The 16899-nt window shown below is 47.6% G+C and overlaps 1 protein-coding gene across 2 annotated transcripts in view; it reads left to right on the plus strand.

Moving 5' to 3' along the window:
• CORO1B (coronin 1B) overlaps positions 1–16899 on the plus strand; it is a 199760-nt gene that overhangs the window by 84341 nt on the left and 98520 nt on the right. For both annotated transcript variants that reach the window (XM_086953250.1, XM_086953251.1), the window contains 2 exons: positions 14732–14854; positions 14937–15066. In XM_086953250.1, the coding sequence (XP_086809376.1) occupies positions 14732–14854; positions 14937–15066 (253 nt within the window). The remainder of the gene's footprint in view (positions 1–14731; positions 14855–14936; positions 15067–16899) is intronic.

Consider the following 16899-nt stretch of genomic DNA (forward strand, 5'->3'; position numbering starts at 1 on the left):
TGTCCTCTGCAGGAGAGAAGCTTGCATGGGTAATGCCTGCTTGTGCTGATTCTACCCTAGCTGTACCTATCCTCTGCTGGAGAGAAGCTTGCAGGGGTAATGCCTTGTGCGGATTCTACCCTAGCTGTACCTGTCCTCTGCAGGAGGGATGCTTTCGCGGGTAATGTCTGCTTGTGCTGATTCTACCCTAGCTGTACCTGTCTTCTGCAGGTGGGATGCTTTCGCGGGTAATGCCTGCTTGTGCTGATTCTACCCTAGCTGTACCTGTCCTCTGCAGGAGAGAAACTTGCATGGGTAATGCCTGCTTGTGTTGATTCTACCCTAGCTGTACCTCTCCTCTGCTGGAGAGAAGCTTGCAGGGGTATTGCCTTGTGCGGATTCTACCCTAGCTGTACCTGTCCTCTGCAGGAGGGATGCTTTCGCGGGTAATGCCTGCTTGTGTTGATTCTACCTTAGCTGTACCTGTCCTCTGCAGGAGACGCTTGCATGGGTAATGCCTGCTTGTGCTGATTCTACCTTAGCTGTACCTGTCCTCTGCAGGAGAGAAACTTGCAATGTTTCTGCCCACGTTGTGGCTTCTCTATAAAGAGGGGTGTTTCCACTGCTTTTTCCCCCATCTCATTAAGAACTATAGATAATTTGAATGCACTTGCATGACCTGCCGCGGCCATTCAGAGGCTTGTGTTTAAACCAGGGCAAAACTAGTTGTGGGGTCCTGACCCAGTGATTCTGGTTTCAGTCACAACTTCACAGCTTGACCAAACTATGTGACCTTTCTTTCACTCTGTTTCTTTTTTAGTGTTCATCACTTTGACAGCAACTTGATATAATTTAATGCAAAATGTGCACTATATAAAAACCTCTCTTGTATATGGTTTAAATGTCCATAATGTTGCTCCATTTATAAACCCAGTTAGGACCTTGAATAGGGAGCATAAGACAAATGGAGGGCATCTTGTGTCACTAATAACATTTTCATCAGGGCAGAAGGGGGAAACATGCAATATCCATCCAGGACCTTAATTGTGCAATGTCTATTTAGGATAACTTGATTTCAATCCCAGCTTCTAAGCTTGACCATACAGTGTGATCCTAGGCACTCCTTTTCCTTGATCACATTTGAGAGCACCTTTAAAATAGCTCAAGATGCATGCTGTGCAACAACCTCACTTGTGCATGGTTTGATAGAACATAATGTTGTTCCATCTTTCAAATTAAAAGGATTACATAGGAGGAAACAAGTCAACTGACTTGCCTCTTGAGTGTACTAAAATTGTCACAGCAGAAAGGGTGTGGTTCACTACTTTTAATAAAGGCCACTCAGCGCAGTGATCTGATCTAAGGTGCTAAAGTGAAACAATCCAGAATACATTTTTAAAATGAAAAAGTTAGGATTTTAACTTTAAATATAAAGTGGCAGTCACTGACGTATACAGAAGAGAGGGATATACAGGCTGAGCCAAGAACTGTTTCCTTTAACCTCCATGGCACTGTATTTTTGCACGGATGCAAAACAGATGGAGCTGCTACAAATTATGGGTCTCGGCAGACACCGCCTCACTACCTCTGCCCCTTTGGTGCTAGCAGTGAAGCAGCAGATGCTTTGCTGTTGGCCATATAGTTTGTGGTCTCAGGGTCTATGCACTTCCACTACCCACACCCAGTCAGTTGCGAGTGTAGCTTGGCAGTATGGGCACGGTCTCTTTCATAGCGCAAACTGCACTGACAATTACTCGTCCTGGTAAACATGCTGCATGCTGACTACCTTGCCAGAAGTCTGTTTCAAAGTCTGCCCCATCACTCCTCCCCCTTCTGAGGCTGGTGAACATGTCCTATGAAGCAGAGTTTTTTTTTCTCAATATTTCAATCAATCAATAGATTTGTGGAGTGCTGCTTGTCCCCGTGAAAGTATCCTGGCACTAGCAGGGTCCAATTAATTAGTCAAATAGCCATGTCTTCAGGGACTTTCAGAACTCTAGAAGAGATGGGGAGGACCGTAAATAAAATATTAGCTCTTTCCATGCCTTTTGCTGCTAGGTAGGCGAAGATGCGCCCTCCGCCTCTGCTACGTTGGATGCGGGAGGTGAGGTTAGAGAAAGGGACGCATACTTGTCTGGTGGGCTGATGGAAGTTCAGGTGGTGGTTCAAGTAGGATGGTCTGCAGTTGTGAAGGGCCTTGTATTTGGGGGTCAGGGGCTTGAAATGCCATCTTTTCTGTATAGGGAGCCAAGTCGAGGACCAGTCTGGCTGCAGCGTTCTGTATGTCTGTAGTTATCGTAGGAGGTGGGCTGTGATCCCTGCGTAGAGACCGTTGCTGCTATATAGTCGGCTGGAGATGAGGGCCTTGGTGATGGTGCGCCTTGAGCTTTGGGGTAGCCATTTGCATATCTTACGAAGCATGAGGAGGATGTAGCAGCAGGAGGAAGAGTCAGAGTTGACCTGAGTCGTCATGGTTAGCTTGTTTTCCATAATGATGCCTAGCTTGGTCAGCGGGTGTAGGAGTAGGTCCGAGTTCTAAGGGCCACTAGGATGCGTCCCCTGGGGGAATTTTATTTCCGAAAATCATTACCTCGGTCTTGTCCTTGTTGAGCTTTTGGCAGTTGTCCTTCATCCAGTTGGCAGCATTTGTCATGCAGTTGTGGAAGTTGGTCTTGGTGGTGTTTACGGAGAGAGACTGGATGAGTTGTGTGTCTTTGGCATAGGATATGATGTTGAGTTAGTGGGTTTTGGCGATGCTGGGCAGAGGTGTCATATAAGTGTTGAAGAGAGTGTGTCTGGGCCAGTGAGTATCCTTCGGGTACTCCACAGATGATTTCCTTGGGTTCGGAGGAGAAGGGGCAAAGGCAGACGTTTTGCGTTCTTCTGGTGAGGAAAGGTGATCTATCTGATAGTGGCTCCTTGGATGCCTGTCGTGTGCAACCTTTTGATGAGTGTGTGGTGGGAGACCATATCGAAGGCTGTCGAGAGGTCTAGGAGGATCAGACCTGCAGTCTCTTCTCAAGTTGAATAGTGCTCGCATATTGTCGGTAGCTGCAGTGAGGGCTGTCTCGGTGCTGTGGTTGCAGCGGAATCCTGATTGAGAGGAGTTGAGTGGGAGGTTCCATTCCGGATGCTACGAGAATTGTTGCTTGATGGAGCAGGGAGATTGGTCGGTAGTTTTTGAGTTTGCTGAGGTCTACCAATGGATTCTTTAGTATGGTGTTGACTTCTGCATGTTTCCAGTCCTCTGGGAAGGTGGCTGTGGCAATTGAGGTGTTAAAGTGGTGAATATGTGGCTGATTCTAGCTTCATCTAGGTCGAAGATGTGGTAAGACATGGGTCGGTTGGGGCCCAAGAATGGACCGAGTTCATGTTGGTTGCTTTCTCCTGTGGGGCGAACTGGCTCCATTTGATGTCTGTGGTAGTGGGGTTGGTGTGTTGCATGAAGAAGTCTGTGGCCTTGGGCTGGGGTTTGAAATTTTTGTAGACGTTGGCGAGCTTGTTGAGGAATATTTGATGTGAGATACCTGTATTCCTGGGAAAGACACTTGACACCTCAGGGGCAATATTCAAAAACGAAAAGAAGTCGACGGAAAATTGAAGTGTCCATTGCTTGGCCTTCTGTGTTAATCTTGTGGTAGAGAGACACCAGTAAAAAACATTTAAAGCTTACCCCCCTAGAATTGTAACACAGGTTTAACTGATCAACTAACAAAAGGAGAAAATAAATGTTGACATAAGTGACATAACCTCTCCCAAAGTAGGGAGCCAAATAAGTAGGAGACTACACCCAGTGGACTCAAGTACTCTTCAAAGTGTCCCAGTGCAATTCATGGAACCCGCTGATTAAGCATACTACATGGGGTAGGTGAGGGTTCATCTTACATGAGAACATGAAGGTATGGTAGATCCAAAAGGGCTTTGGCTTTATCTTAAAGACGTTTTGTACTTCCTGAATGTTTGTCTGTTTACAAATAGTGTACAATAGCACCTCTCACTCACTCTTTAGTGCGCTAGCTACCTGTGTTGTGCCAGTCCTATATGTGTATAATAATTATTCGTTTTCTTTCTGCTGTTGCTACCTGTCCATAACTTATTGTTTGTGTTAGGAAAGGTTGCGCTGCTGCTGTCCATGTTGTACCTTTGCTGTGACACTCGGTATAAACCTGTTCCAATCTCCATTTTCAATGCTTGTTTTAGTACATTATGTGAGTAAAAAGGGACCGTCCCAAAATGTGAGCAGAGTTTACTTTTGGTTTTGCGTGTGAATCAAACATTTTGTGAAATACAGTAGGCTATTTTGTAGAATTTCTTAAGATAGCTGACTAGTGTCTCCACCTCATGTAGAACACCTCCAGCCAATTTTGTCATTCAAGTCAACACTGCTTTGCATGCTGGGATTTTGATCCCAAAATGTAACTTTTAAAAGCAAAACTATTGATCCTGAAATAAAACATGCTGTTGGCTGAAAGAAATTATGCCAAAGCGCAGAGTTGTAAAATGCAAAAGAACATGTTGTTTCTGCTTTTCTTTCTTGTAGCTAGTCACGGGAGGCAGAGTTAGGTTTTCAGATGCAAATAGCAGCATCTCCTGTTAATGGAATAACATTAACGTTCTTTGGAAAACTAGCTTGTCAAAAGGATCTATTTACCAGAACAATGCAAGCATCAGCAAGTTAGACGTGTCTAGAGAGACAGAAGAAAAATGACCTTTTACCTCCTCTTCTCCAGTCCACCCTCCATGTGTTTGTGTCATTTACGTGGGAGGCTCACACCTCTGTGAATGTGACACAACCTGCGTCAAACAAGTCCAGCACCGGCTGCAGATGCTGGTTCGCAAGAACCGCCAATGCCCTCCACCACCTGAGACTGTCTATTTCAACAGGCAAAATATTTATATGTGTTCGAGGCATGTGGGCTGCTGAATTCATATCTGTGCATAGATCGCCACCTAGTGTTGGGTCCGGATGATCGCACATTGTTGTCCTGGAAGAGTCTTCGAAGTATCACGAGATAGGTGGCTCCTCCCCTGGACTACAGTGCGCATGGGCATCGACTCCATCCACAGATTGTTTTTTTCCGCCATTGGGTTCGGATGCATATTGGTACACTCAAGTTCGGAATCGATATACAACTTTCTTTTGGCCAAAAGGCCTTTAGTTTATCGTCGGTATTGTCTTGCGATCGGTGCCCAGTTCTGTTCCAGCTCAGTACCCGAGCCGGACATCCAGAGGAGCTGCGTGGCTTTTCGGCACTGAAGGCCCGGTCGACGCCAGAGGCCTTATCGATGAACCATCATGGAACGGAGCCCGTTCAAAAGATGTCCCGTGTGCAACTCGAAATATCCTCATATCGACGTCCACCCGGTGTGCAACAAGTGCCTGTCGCCGGATCACGATGAAGCCAGCTGTATGGCTTATTCTCGTTTCCGATCCAAGAAGACGATTCGACTTCGACGCGCAGCGCGCAAGGAAGTCCAGCAGACGCCACCTGACCCGGTGAACATCTTCGATGAGGATGATGAGGGAGCAGAGCGGGAGGTTCGAGAGAACCTGTCTGATCCCGCATCGGATATAGACTCCAGCTACGACGCTGATATTGAGATGGTCGATGCTGAAGACGTCGTCGACTAGGTAGGAGACGACGATGGGGCCTTTGGGGCCATGGAAGATAGCTCAAGCGAGGAGCTAAGCCCACAAACTGATACTGGGGCCAAGACACTTCATAAGGCTCAGGTCGAGGGATCGCCACATGGCCTTACCCAAGATCTTCCACTGGGTTCTACAGCCCCGCCTTCGTGCCCGGTTTCGGACACTTCTAAAGAGCCGCAAGTTGCCAAATCGAAACCGAAAGAGAAAGCTTCGGTGTCTACGCAACCCAAAGCACTAGAGGCGAAATCGAAACCAAAAGTGCGTATTGCTTTGGTCGGCTCGAAGTCCTCTGAACTATCGGCACCGACGAAGCATAAAGGTGTTATGGACCCGAAGAGGCTGCTAAAGGGCGTCCAGCCAAAGACTGGCACACCGAAAGCACCGGTCAAGGACGTCGACCCGAAAAAATCGGCGCCGAAGACCGTCGACACCGACAAAGGACTCGGAGCTCGGAAGGTTCTCGATCCTACGCGTCGACCGGACAAGGCTAAAAGTGGTACAACCCTCGAGTCCACGCCTGGCGATGGCTCGAAGGATTCCGTTGAGGCACCGCAGCCGTCCGCCTCCTTCTCGAAGCAGGTAGCGGACTCGCTGAAGCGCATTAAGGAGAAGGCCTCGGCTGTCGGACCAAAGGATACTCCACCTCCAAAGCCTGCCGGTAAACCTCCAAAAGACGTCAGCGCCCATCCACTTCACGCTGCCGCCAAAAGTGGTACCGTAGGCCTTCATCCCTAAGATGGCAGTCGAAGCGCCCAAGAAGGTGTCCACGCGGCCGAAGCCCACAACCGTGGTACCGGCCACAAAGCATCGACAACCCTCGCTTGAAGAGCAACAGGAACAATTCAATGATGCAGACACAGGCAGACTTTCTATATTTAAACGAAAAATCGCCCCGGAACAGCCTATGGAGTCGTATAGAATCCCATTGAAAAAGAAGAAGGATTCTACTACGACACCCGTTCTTGTAGAACCTATATCTCCATGTGGCCAAGATGTCTCGCCCACTTATTCGGATGTGAAAACGGGGGAAGGTGACGATGAGGAGTACAACTATCCTGTGGACACTGATCCAGAAGATCATAATGAACCCTGGGCAGATGCTGCTGACCCAGGGGATCCACACACTGCCCCAGACACTCAGGTGTATGCTGTAAAAACATTGCCTACTGAGGATTCAGCGGCGTTTAATGCACTTATTGAAAGGGCAGCCAAAAATCATGATGTCCAGCTCCATGCTAACCCTATTGAAGTGGATTTTCTGTTTGACATCTTTTCCACCTCAGAGAGGACTGTCAAGACTCTGCCTATGCTGAAGGGTGTCTTGAAACATGCTGGAGAGATATTTAAGGAGCCTACAAGGGCCAGGGTGATAAACCCTAGAATTGAAAAAAAGTACAAACCGGCGCCTGGGGATCCTACCTACATTAAGGGACAGTTGCCGTTGGACTCTCTGGTTGTTTCTAATGCCCGGAAGAGGGCTAACTCACAAACAACGGGTGATGCTCCTCCCCCTGATAAAGAATCTAAGGTGCTAGAGGCATCGGGGAAAAGGGTGGCAGCTCAAGCGGCCTAATCTGGCGCATTTCAAACACTCAGGCACTCTTAGCCAGGTATGACAGGGCCCATTACGACACACTGGAGACCCTGTTACAACACTTGCCAGATGAATATAAGGAGGCAGCAGAGATGCTCATACAGGAAGGGAAGCTCATATCAAATGCTTCTATCAAATGTGCACTGGACGCAGCAGACACCGCGGCCAGAGCCGTTAACATAAGTGTCATGTTGAGGCGACATGCCTGGCTCAGAATCTCCGGGTTCAAGCCAGAGATCCAGACCACCATTCTAGCCTACAACTTTAAAGATCTATCATCTTAATGTTAGATCCTTGGTCAAGCACCATCTTGATGTCCATGACTTACTCGATGAGGCCCCTGACATTCTCTTTATGTCGGAAACTTGGCTCCATAACAACGCTTCAGTTGCCATTAATTCAGCACTCCCCCCAGAGTATACCATTTATACTCATAATCGTGACTCTAGAGGGGGTGGCATCGCAGCCGCTATTAAAACCAAGTATCCATGCACATGGAAGGCCATGGATATTGCGGGATGCGAAAGTGCCTATTTTTCAGTTTCTGTTAACCCGCACTTTACTTTTTCTGGCTTACTCATTTACCGGCCTCCGGGCCCCGATGCTGCCTTCAGGGCCGCCCTTCCTGATGTAGTTAGCTCTTTGGTCCTGAAAACTGCTAATTTCAATATAATCGGGGATCTTAACCTGCATTTTGACTCTTTGTCCTTCGGTGGCCAGTAGCACCTGTGCTGATTTGGAGGCTCTCCAACTCTTTCAATTAGTTCAACATGATACACACATTGGTGGTCATATCCTAGATCCTTTTTTTACTTCCCTTACATCGGCCAAAGTCTTGCCCCCTAGACCCATGGCCTGGACTGACCACCACCTAATTGAATGCCACCTTCTAGTTGAAGATCCTCCTGTAGTCGCCTCCACTCCTGCCATTCTCAGGCGCCCTTGGAAAAAGTTGAAACTCAATGATTTTCATCAGCTGTTAGGCAAGGTCCCTTTGGTCCCTTTTACAGATGCGGAATCCGGCTACAATCTTTACTGCAGCTGGCTCACCAATGCGTTGGACAAGCTTATTCCTCTCACCCTGACTAAACAACAGCGCATCCATTCCACTCCCTGGTATGATGACGCTCTTCGGCTATTAAAAAAATCTTGTAAACAAGCCGAAAGATTCTGGCGCAAGTCATATGACCCGGTCAGGAAAGCTTTGTACCGCGCCACCATCAAGAAATATCAGAGCCATTTGCAGGGCCCGGGCCTCTTACTTTTCTCGTGAGTTCAGTGCTAGCACCAACCCTAGTAAACTTATTTTCAAAGCATTGAAAGATCTTGCCACCTGTAGAACTTCTACTGCCGCGATCTGTTCTTCCTCCCATTGCGAGGATTTGGCTGTCTTTTTTATTAATAAAGTGGAAGATATTTATCGAGCTTTTCCCAGCCCTACAGGCTTTCGGCAGTGCATCACAGCCACTCCTAAAACCTCCACTTCGCTATCCCATCTTCCGGAGCTTTCTATGGAGGAGTTCGACAAACTTGTTATTAGAGTGAAATCAGGCTCCCCGAAAGATCCCCTGCGGCCCTCACAATTCAGAGAATCTCCCTCTTTTTGCCTTCCCCCGCTTTGTAAACTTATTAATTTGTCTCTGTCCTCGGGCTCTGTACCCTGTGCCTGGAAACAGGCGCAGGTAATCCCTATTCTGAAGAAACCTGCTCTAGACCCCAAAAAAGCTGAAAAATATCGTCCCATTTCTCTCCTCCCGTGGGCTGCCAAACTGACTGAGGCTCATGTTAATACCATTCTAGCAAACCATCTCCATTCTGCGAATATTTTAGATCCCACGCAGAATGGCTTTAGGCCCGGTCACAGCACCGAGACTGCGCTCCTGTACATGGCTGAACATCTTCGCATGTTGGAGGATTCGGGTCACACGGCGGCACTTGTGCTTCTCGATCTAAGTGCCGCCTTCGACACTGTCTCCCATGACATTTTACTCCGTCTGGTTGAGGCTGGGGTGGATAAGTTGGCTCTTGAATGGTTCAGATCTTTTCTATCTGATCGCTCCTTCAGGGTCATCACTCCCCCCTTCGAATCTAAACCACATGCGATTGCCCAGGGAGTCCCACAGGGATCGGCTCTAAGCCCGACCCTATTTAATCTTTATGTTCAGCCGCTAGCTGATGTCGCCATGCGTGGGAACCTCTCCATCGTGTCCTACGCAGACGACACTCAGCTGGCGGTTGCGATTAGTGGGGCTTCCGATCTTGAGGCAGCTAAGTTCCGTGAGGGACTTATATCCGTGGCCCACTGGATGAATGACAATTTCCTGCAATTGAACGCTAAGAAAACCGAGGTGCTCATTGTGGGGAAACAAACTCACCTGTGGGGCGATAGCTGGTGGCCTCATGAGCTCGGCCCTACCCCCGCTACTGAAGTTACAAATCTTGGGGTGTGGTTTGACTCCCAATTGAGCTTCTCCATCCATACTAAAAAGACTGCTGCATCTTGCTTTGGGATCTTGCGTCCGCTTCGGTCCACCTTTAAATACTTTGACGCTCCCACCCGTCAACTTATCGTGCAAGCCATGATCTTGTCTAAACTAGATTATGCTAGCTCTCTTTTTCTTGGAGTCAATCAGGCTGAGCTCTCTCGTCTTCAACGCGTCCAGAACGCTGCCGCCAGGGCTCTGGTTGGCTTGCCCAAATTTTGTTCAGCTAGGAAAACTATTTACAATCTCCATTGGCTTCCGGTGGCACAGAGAATAAAGTTTAAATCTTTGATTTTGACTTTCAAAATCCTTAAACTTTCTTTCCCTCAGATTCTGCAGCAACTTATCTCTTCCTACGTTCCAGCTCGCTCTCTGAGGTCCTCTGTTCTCCACCTTGCCATAGTTCCTCGTTTTAAGAGATCTAGGATTGGCGGACGCTCCTTCCGAGTCCTTGCCGCCAAGCTATGGAATTCCTTGCCTGTCCATATTCGTGCCATCGAGGGGCTCCTTGCTTTCAGGAAGGCTGTCAAAACCTTCCTCTTCCACTTAGCACCTTAGTTCTGCTGTTGTTGTGTTGTGTTTTTTCTTTCTGTCCGGTTTTCTGTTCTGTTCTAGCGCCAGGACGCCCCTTTGCTGGGGCATCTGCGCGCTTAATAAATCCGGATAACATAACATAACAAATCAGCCAGTAAACCCTGATCATTTTGGCCCAGAGGTGGACACCACCTTGGAGAAAATAAAAAAGGACACAGACTGCAAAGTCTATGGGGGCTCTCCAGTGGCAGCAGTTCAGGGGTGGTTCTTTTCGTCGCTCAAGCAATAGAGGTGTTTCCAGAGGCCAGCTGTCCCAGCAAACAGTACAATAAAGGTGGCGCGCAAACCACATACACCAAACAAAGTAGAGGTGGCTATCGTGGAAACAGCGCCAAGGGCAGAGGTCGTGGAAACAACCGCTCCAGATTCTCCGCCACTAACAAACAGTGACGCCTTGTCACTGCCTCCGGACCATACAACACCGGTCGGGGGGAGACTCCAACAGTTCCTGCCGGTCTGGAAGTCCATCACCACAGACAGGTGGGTCACAAAGCTTATCCAGTACGGTTATTGTCTGTAGTTAACATCCACTCCACCCAACATACCCCCAAGACACCGTCCTATGTCAACAGAGCATTTGCACTTATTGCAGCAGGAGGTACTCGTCATGCTGCAAAAAGGGGCAATCGAGCTCGTGCCTGTGGAAGAAAGAGGCACAGGAGTGTACTCACTGTACTTCTTGATCCCAAAAAAGGACGGGTCCCTCAGACCCATACTGGACCTCAGACCCCTCAATCAGTACATTCTATCAGAACACTTTCACATGCTAACGTTGCAGCAGGTTCTACCGTTGCTCAGTCAGGGAGATTTCCTCGCAACATTAGATCTGAAGGATGCATACTTTCATATTCCGCTACACCCGTCGCACAGAAAATACCTCAGATTCACCATTCAAAATCAGCATTACCAATTCAAGGTCCTCCCTTTCGGAGTAACGACGGCACCCAGGGTGTTTACAAAGTGCCTGGCGACAGTGGCTGCACACCTACGGAGACAGAACATTCATGTCTACCCTTATCTGGACGACTGGCTTATCCAGGCAAAGTCTGCCCAGCAGTGGGCCGCCCACATGTCCCACACCATTCACCTTCTTCACGATCTGGGATTCTCACTGAATTACCCAAAGTCCCACCTTCAGCCCGCCCACATACGGCAGTATCTGGGCGCGACAATAGACACTCTGGCAGCCAAAGCACAGCCAAATTCAGTGAGGATCAGCAGCATTCAATCGCTGATACAGAAATTCAGACCTCAACACTCGCTTCAGGCACGAGTGTTAATGCAGTTGATAGGCATGATGGCCTCCTGCATCTTCATAGTCCCGCACGCGAGACTACATATGCGTCCGCTTCAGGAGTGCTTAGCACGTCAGTGGAATCAGGCTCACGGACAGTTGAAAGACCTAGTGTTGGTAACCGGTCGTGCATACAACTCTCTGCATTGGTGGAATCCACAAAACCTTTGCAAGGGACGACCGTTCCAGGAGCCTGTGCCACAGATCATTCTGACGACAGACTCATCTCTCCAGGGCTGGGGAGCTCATATACTCCACTACACTGTGCAGGGACTATGGACAACGCAGAAAAAGAAGATGCACTTCAACCTTCTAGAGCTGATGGCTATCTTCATGGCGATGAAAGCATTCAAGTTACATCTGTACAACAAGGTCGTGTTGATCCGGACGGACAACATGACAGCCATGTACTACATTCAGAAACAGGGAGGAACACACTCTCCACAGTTGTCTCATCTGGCTCAGAGCATGTGGAAGTGGGCCATTCAGAGGAACATCTTCCTCATGGCGGAACACCTCCCAGGCAAGGGCAATCAGATGGCGGACCTGCTCAGCAGGTACAGCCACCAAATGCACGAGTGGGAGATACATCCATCAGTACTCCATCTGTACTTCCAGCGGTGGGGTCATCCAGAGATAGACCTGTTCGCCACAAAGGAAAACGCCAAATGCCGAAGCTTTGCCGCCAGGTTCCCACACCCACAGTCGCAGGGCAATGCGATATGGATGAACTAGTCAGGCTTATTTGCGTACGCTTTCCCCCCAGCACCTCTAATACCGCTGGTGGCACGCAAGCTGAAGCAACACTCGATGACGCTCATCCTGGTTGCTCCGACGTGGGCACGCCAACCATGGTACACCACGTTTCTAGAACTATCCGTGGTACTGCATCAAAGGCTGCACCTCACACCCAGGCTTTTGACGCAGAGCCATGGCGACATTCAGCACCCAGATCCGCAACATCTCAACCTGGCGATCTGGCTCCTGAGGTCTTAGAATTTGGCTACCTCAATTTGCCTCCAGACTGTATGGATATCATAAGGGAGGCAAGAAAGCCCACCACCAGAGCATGCTATGCGGCAAAATGGAAGCGGTTTGTCATTTACTGTGCAGACCACAACATTAACCCGCTAGACGCTTCTACTCACAACATCATTTGTTATCTGTTACATCTATACAAATGCAATCTGGCCTATGCTTCCATTCGCATACATTTGTCCGCAATTGCAACTTATCTACAAAATAGGCAGCATCTCTCACTTTTCAGAGTGCCGGCCATTAAAGCTTTTTTGGAAGGACTCAAACGAGTCATTCCTCCCCGGACCCCGCCAGCTCCTGAATGGAACCAAAATGTGGTCCTCACCAGACTGATGGGTCCACCTTTTGAGCCTCTACATTCCTGCGAGATTCAGTTCTTGACGTGGAAAGTGGCTTTCCTGATAGCGATTACTTCACTGCGACGCGTTAGTGAACTCCAGGCACTAACTATCCAAGAGCCATTCATACAAATTCACTCCAATTCGCACTAACCCAAAATTTCTTCCTAAGGTAGTTTCGCAGTTCCATATCAATCAGACTATTGAACTGCCTGTGTTCTTCCAGAATCCTGAGTCAGTGGCGGAGAGGATGCTCCACACACTAGACGTCAAGAGAGCCTTAATGTACTACATTGATAGGACCAAAGATTTTCGAAAAACAAAACAACTGTTTGTTGCCTTTTCGCCACAGCACAAAGGCAACCCCATTTCCAAAGCAGGTATAGCCAGGTGGATCGTTAAGTGCATTCAAATTTGCTATGAAAAAGCCAAGCGCACTTTAACGGGCCCACTCCACCCGCAAGTTTGGGGCCTCCATGGCTTTCCTTGGAAATATTCCTTTAGAAGACATATGTAGAGCAGCCACATGGTCTACCACACACACATTTCCGAAACACTACTGTGTAGATGTGCACTCCAAACAGCAGGCAGCTGTAGGGCAGGCTGTTCTGAAAACACTTTTTCAAACGGCTGCAGCTGGCACAGGCGGCCGCTGCTAATGGAGGGACTGCTATGTATTCTATGCAAAGATATGAATTCAGCAGCCCACATGCCTCGATCCGAATATACTACTTACCAGTATGCATCTGTTCTTGGCATGTAGGGCTGTTGACATTCATAACGCCCGCCCTCCTCCACGTCGCCTGTAGCGGCTGCAGCACTCCTAATTACTCTTAGCATGGTCATCACTCAGTGTTACACTCCATCTTTGCCGCAATGGCTAAAAACAATCTGGGGATGGAGTCGATGCCCATGCGCACTGTAGTCCAGGGGAGGAGCCACCTATCTCGTGATACTTCGAAGACTCTTCCAGGACAACAATGTGCGATCATCCGGACCCAACACTAGGCGGCGATCTATGCACAGATATAAATGTCAGCAGCCCTACATGCCAAGAACAGATGCATACTGGTAAGTAGCATATTCGCATTCGGGGCTACTCTGTCCTAAACACTCCTTACCTCCTCTATACCCGAGCCACTCTCCTTAGCCATGTATTCCTACAGCCGGCAGGCTGTGAATGGACTAACGCCTCAGCCCCTCCAGTCCTAGGGAGAAGTCTGTCCACTCCAAAGGTGAAAGGCTCTTTATCCATCTCCCTGCTGAGTCTGTACTCAAGGTGATCGGAACTGTGTGCCCATTGCCAGCTCCTGAGCCCATCCTGACATAGAGGTGTCAGTCCACAATAAAGGTGAAGGATTCTGTATCTCGTGAGATTGTTCAGTACTGGCAGTGACCGACTCTGAATAACCATACCTACAGCCTAAGCACATCCTGCCTTAGAGGCCTGTGCCAATCCATTGTAAAGGCAATGTGCTCTGCCGATCCCCTGCGTGTCTCCGAAGCTAGAGGTGTGTGTGCCCTTAGCCAACGCCTGAACCCACCCTGTCTTGTGCTCAGTCAGATGGTGATAGGTTCTCTACCGCCATCTCTATCCTCTGAGCCTGTACAGTTAGGAGCCTGTATGTTGCTGTAACTAACACGCACGTCACCCACCTGTAGTGGGGCAAAGCTATGTTCTCAACCATGTAATCATTTTCTATTCTCTCTCTCTCTCTCTCTCTCTCTCTCTCTCTCTCTCTCTCTCTCTCTCTCTCTCAGACTGGCCGCATTGACAAGTCTTACCCCACTGTGTGTGGTCACACTGGGCCCGTCCTGGACATTGACTGGTGCCCACACAATGATGAGGTTATTGCCAGCGCCTCAGAAGACTGTAGCGTCATGGTAAGTTGTGACCAGTGTGCAGCTCCATAGTGGCCTCCATGTGTGACATCATGGGTGTAACACTGCCATCTTCTGTCCCCAGGTGTGGCAGATTCCTGAGAATGGCCTTGTGGCACCACTGACTGACCCCGTGGTCACTCTTGAAGGCCACTCCAAACGGGTGGGCATCATAACCTGGCACCCAACAGCACGGAATGTGCTCCTGAGCGCAGGTGAGAACGACTCTGTCTTCACATTGCTTGTGTTCAGCTTTACACTAATCTTTCATCGAACATTGCATCTGTTCAGCTTTACGCTAGTCTCGTTTATCGAACATTGAATGTGAACAGTTTTACACTTGTCTATTTAATAGAACTTTGCTTTTGAACAGCTTTTTACTAGTCTATTTCATCAGACATTGCATGTAGAGGTTTACACTAGTCCGTATCAGAGAACTTTGCATGTGTACAACTTTGCACTAGTCTTTCATCGAACATTGCACGTGTACAGCTTTAAACTAGTCTGTTTCATAGGGCATTGCATATGTACAGCTTTACACTAGTCTGTTCCATTGGATATGGCACATATACAGCTTTACACTAGTCTTTCACCGAACATTGGATTTGTACAGCTTTACACTAGTCTGTTTCATCGAACATTGCATGTATACAGCTTTACACTGTTTCATCGAACAGTGCATATGTACAGTTTTACACTAGTCTGTTTCATAGGACAGTGCATGTGTACAGCTTTACACTAGTCTTTCACCGAACATTGGATTTGTACAGCTTTACATTTGTCTGTTTCAATAGGACATTCCATGTGTACAGCTTTACGCTAGTCTGTTTCATAGGGCATTGCATGTGTACATCTTTACACTAGTCTTTCATCGAATATTACATTTGTACAGCTTTACACTAGTCTGTTCCATAGGTCCATGGCACATGTACAGCTTTACACTAGTCTGTTTCATAGGGCATTGCATGTGTACAGCTTTACACTAGTCTGTTCCATAGGACATGGCACATGTACAGCTATATAATCTGTTTCATCGAACATTGCATGCGTACACCTTTGCACTAGTCTATTTAATCGAACATTGCATGTGTACAGCTTTACACTAGTCTGTTTCATAGAACATTGCATTTGTACAACTTATCACAGTCTATTTCATAGAACATTGCACATGTCATGCTTTACACTAGTCTGTTCCATAGGACATGGCACATGTACAGCTATATAGTTTCATCTAACATTGCATGCATACAGCTTTGCACTAGTCTCTTACATCGAACATTGCATGTCTGCAGCTTTGCACTAGTCTGTTTTATAGGACATGGAACTTGTACAGCTATACACTAGTCTGTTTCATAGAACATTGCATGTGTAAAGCTTTACACTAGTCTGTTTCATCAAACATTGCATTTGTACAACGTTGCACTAGTCTGTTTTATACGACGTGGCACATGTACAGCTATACAATCTGTTTCATCGAACATTGCATGCGTACATCTTTGCACTAGTCTAATCGAACATTGCATGCGTACATCTTTGCACTAGTCTAATCGAACATTGCATGTGTGCAGCTTTACACTAGTCTGTTTCATAGAACATTGCATTTGTACAACTTAGCACAGTCTATTTCATAGAACATTGCACATGTCATGCTTTACACTAGTCTGTTCCATAGGACATGGCACATGTACAGCTATATAGTTTCATCTAACATTGCATGCATACAGCTTTGCACTAGTCTCTTACATCGAACATTGCATGTGTGCAGCTTTGCACTAGTCTGTTTTGTAGGACATGGCACTTGTACAGCTATACACTAGTCTGTTTCATAGAACATTGCATGTGTAAAGCTTTACACTAGTCTGTTTCATCAAACATTGCATTTGTACAACGTTGCACAAGTCTGTATAGCTGTACATGTGCCACGTCCTATAAAACAGTCTATTTCATAGGACATCGCATTTGTACTGCTTTACACTAGTCTCTTTCATAGGATATTGCATGTGTACAGCTTTACACTAGTCTTTGATCGAACATTGCATTTGTACAGC

Source organism: Lissotriton vulgaris, chromosome 1_2 (genome assembly GCF_964263255.1).
Source record: "Lissotriton vulgaris chromosome 1_2, aLisVul1.2, whole genome shotgun sequence".
NCBI classification, from domain to species: Eukaryota; Metazoa; Chordata; class Amphibia; order Caudata; family Salamandridae; genus Lissotriton; species Lissotriton vulgaris.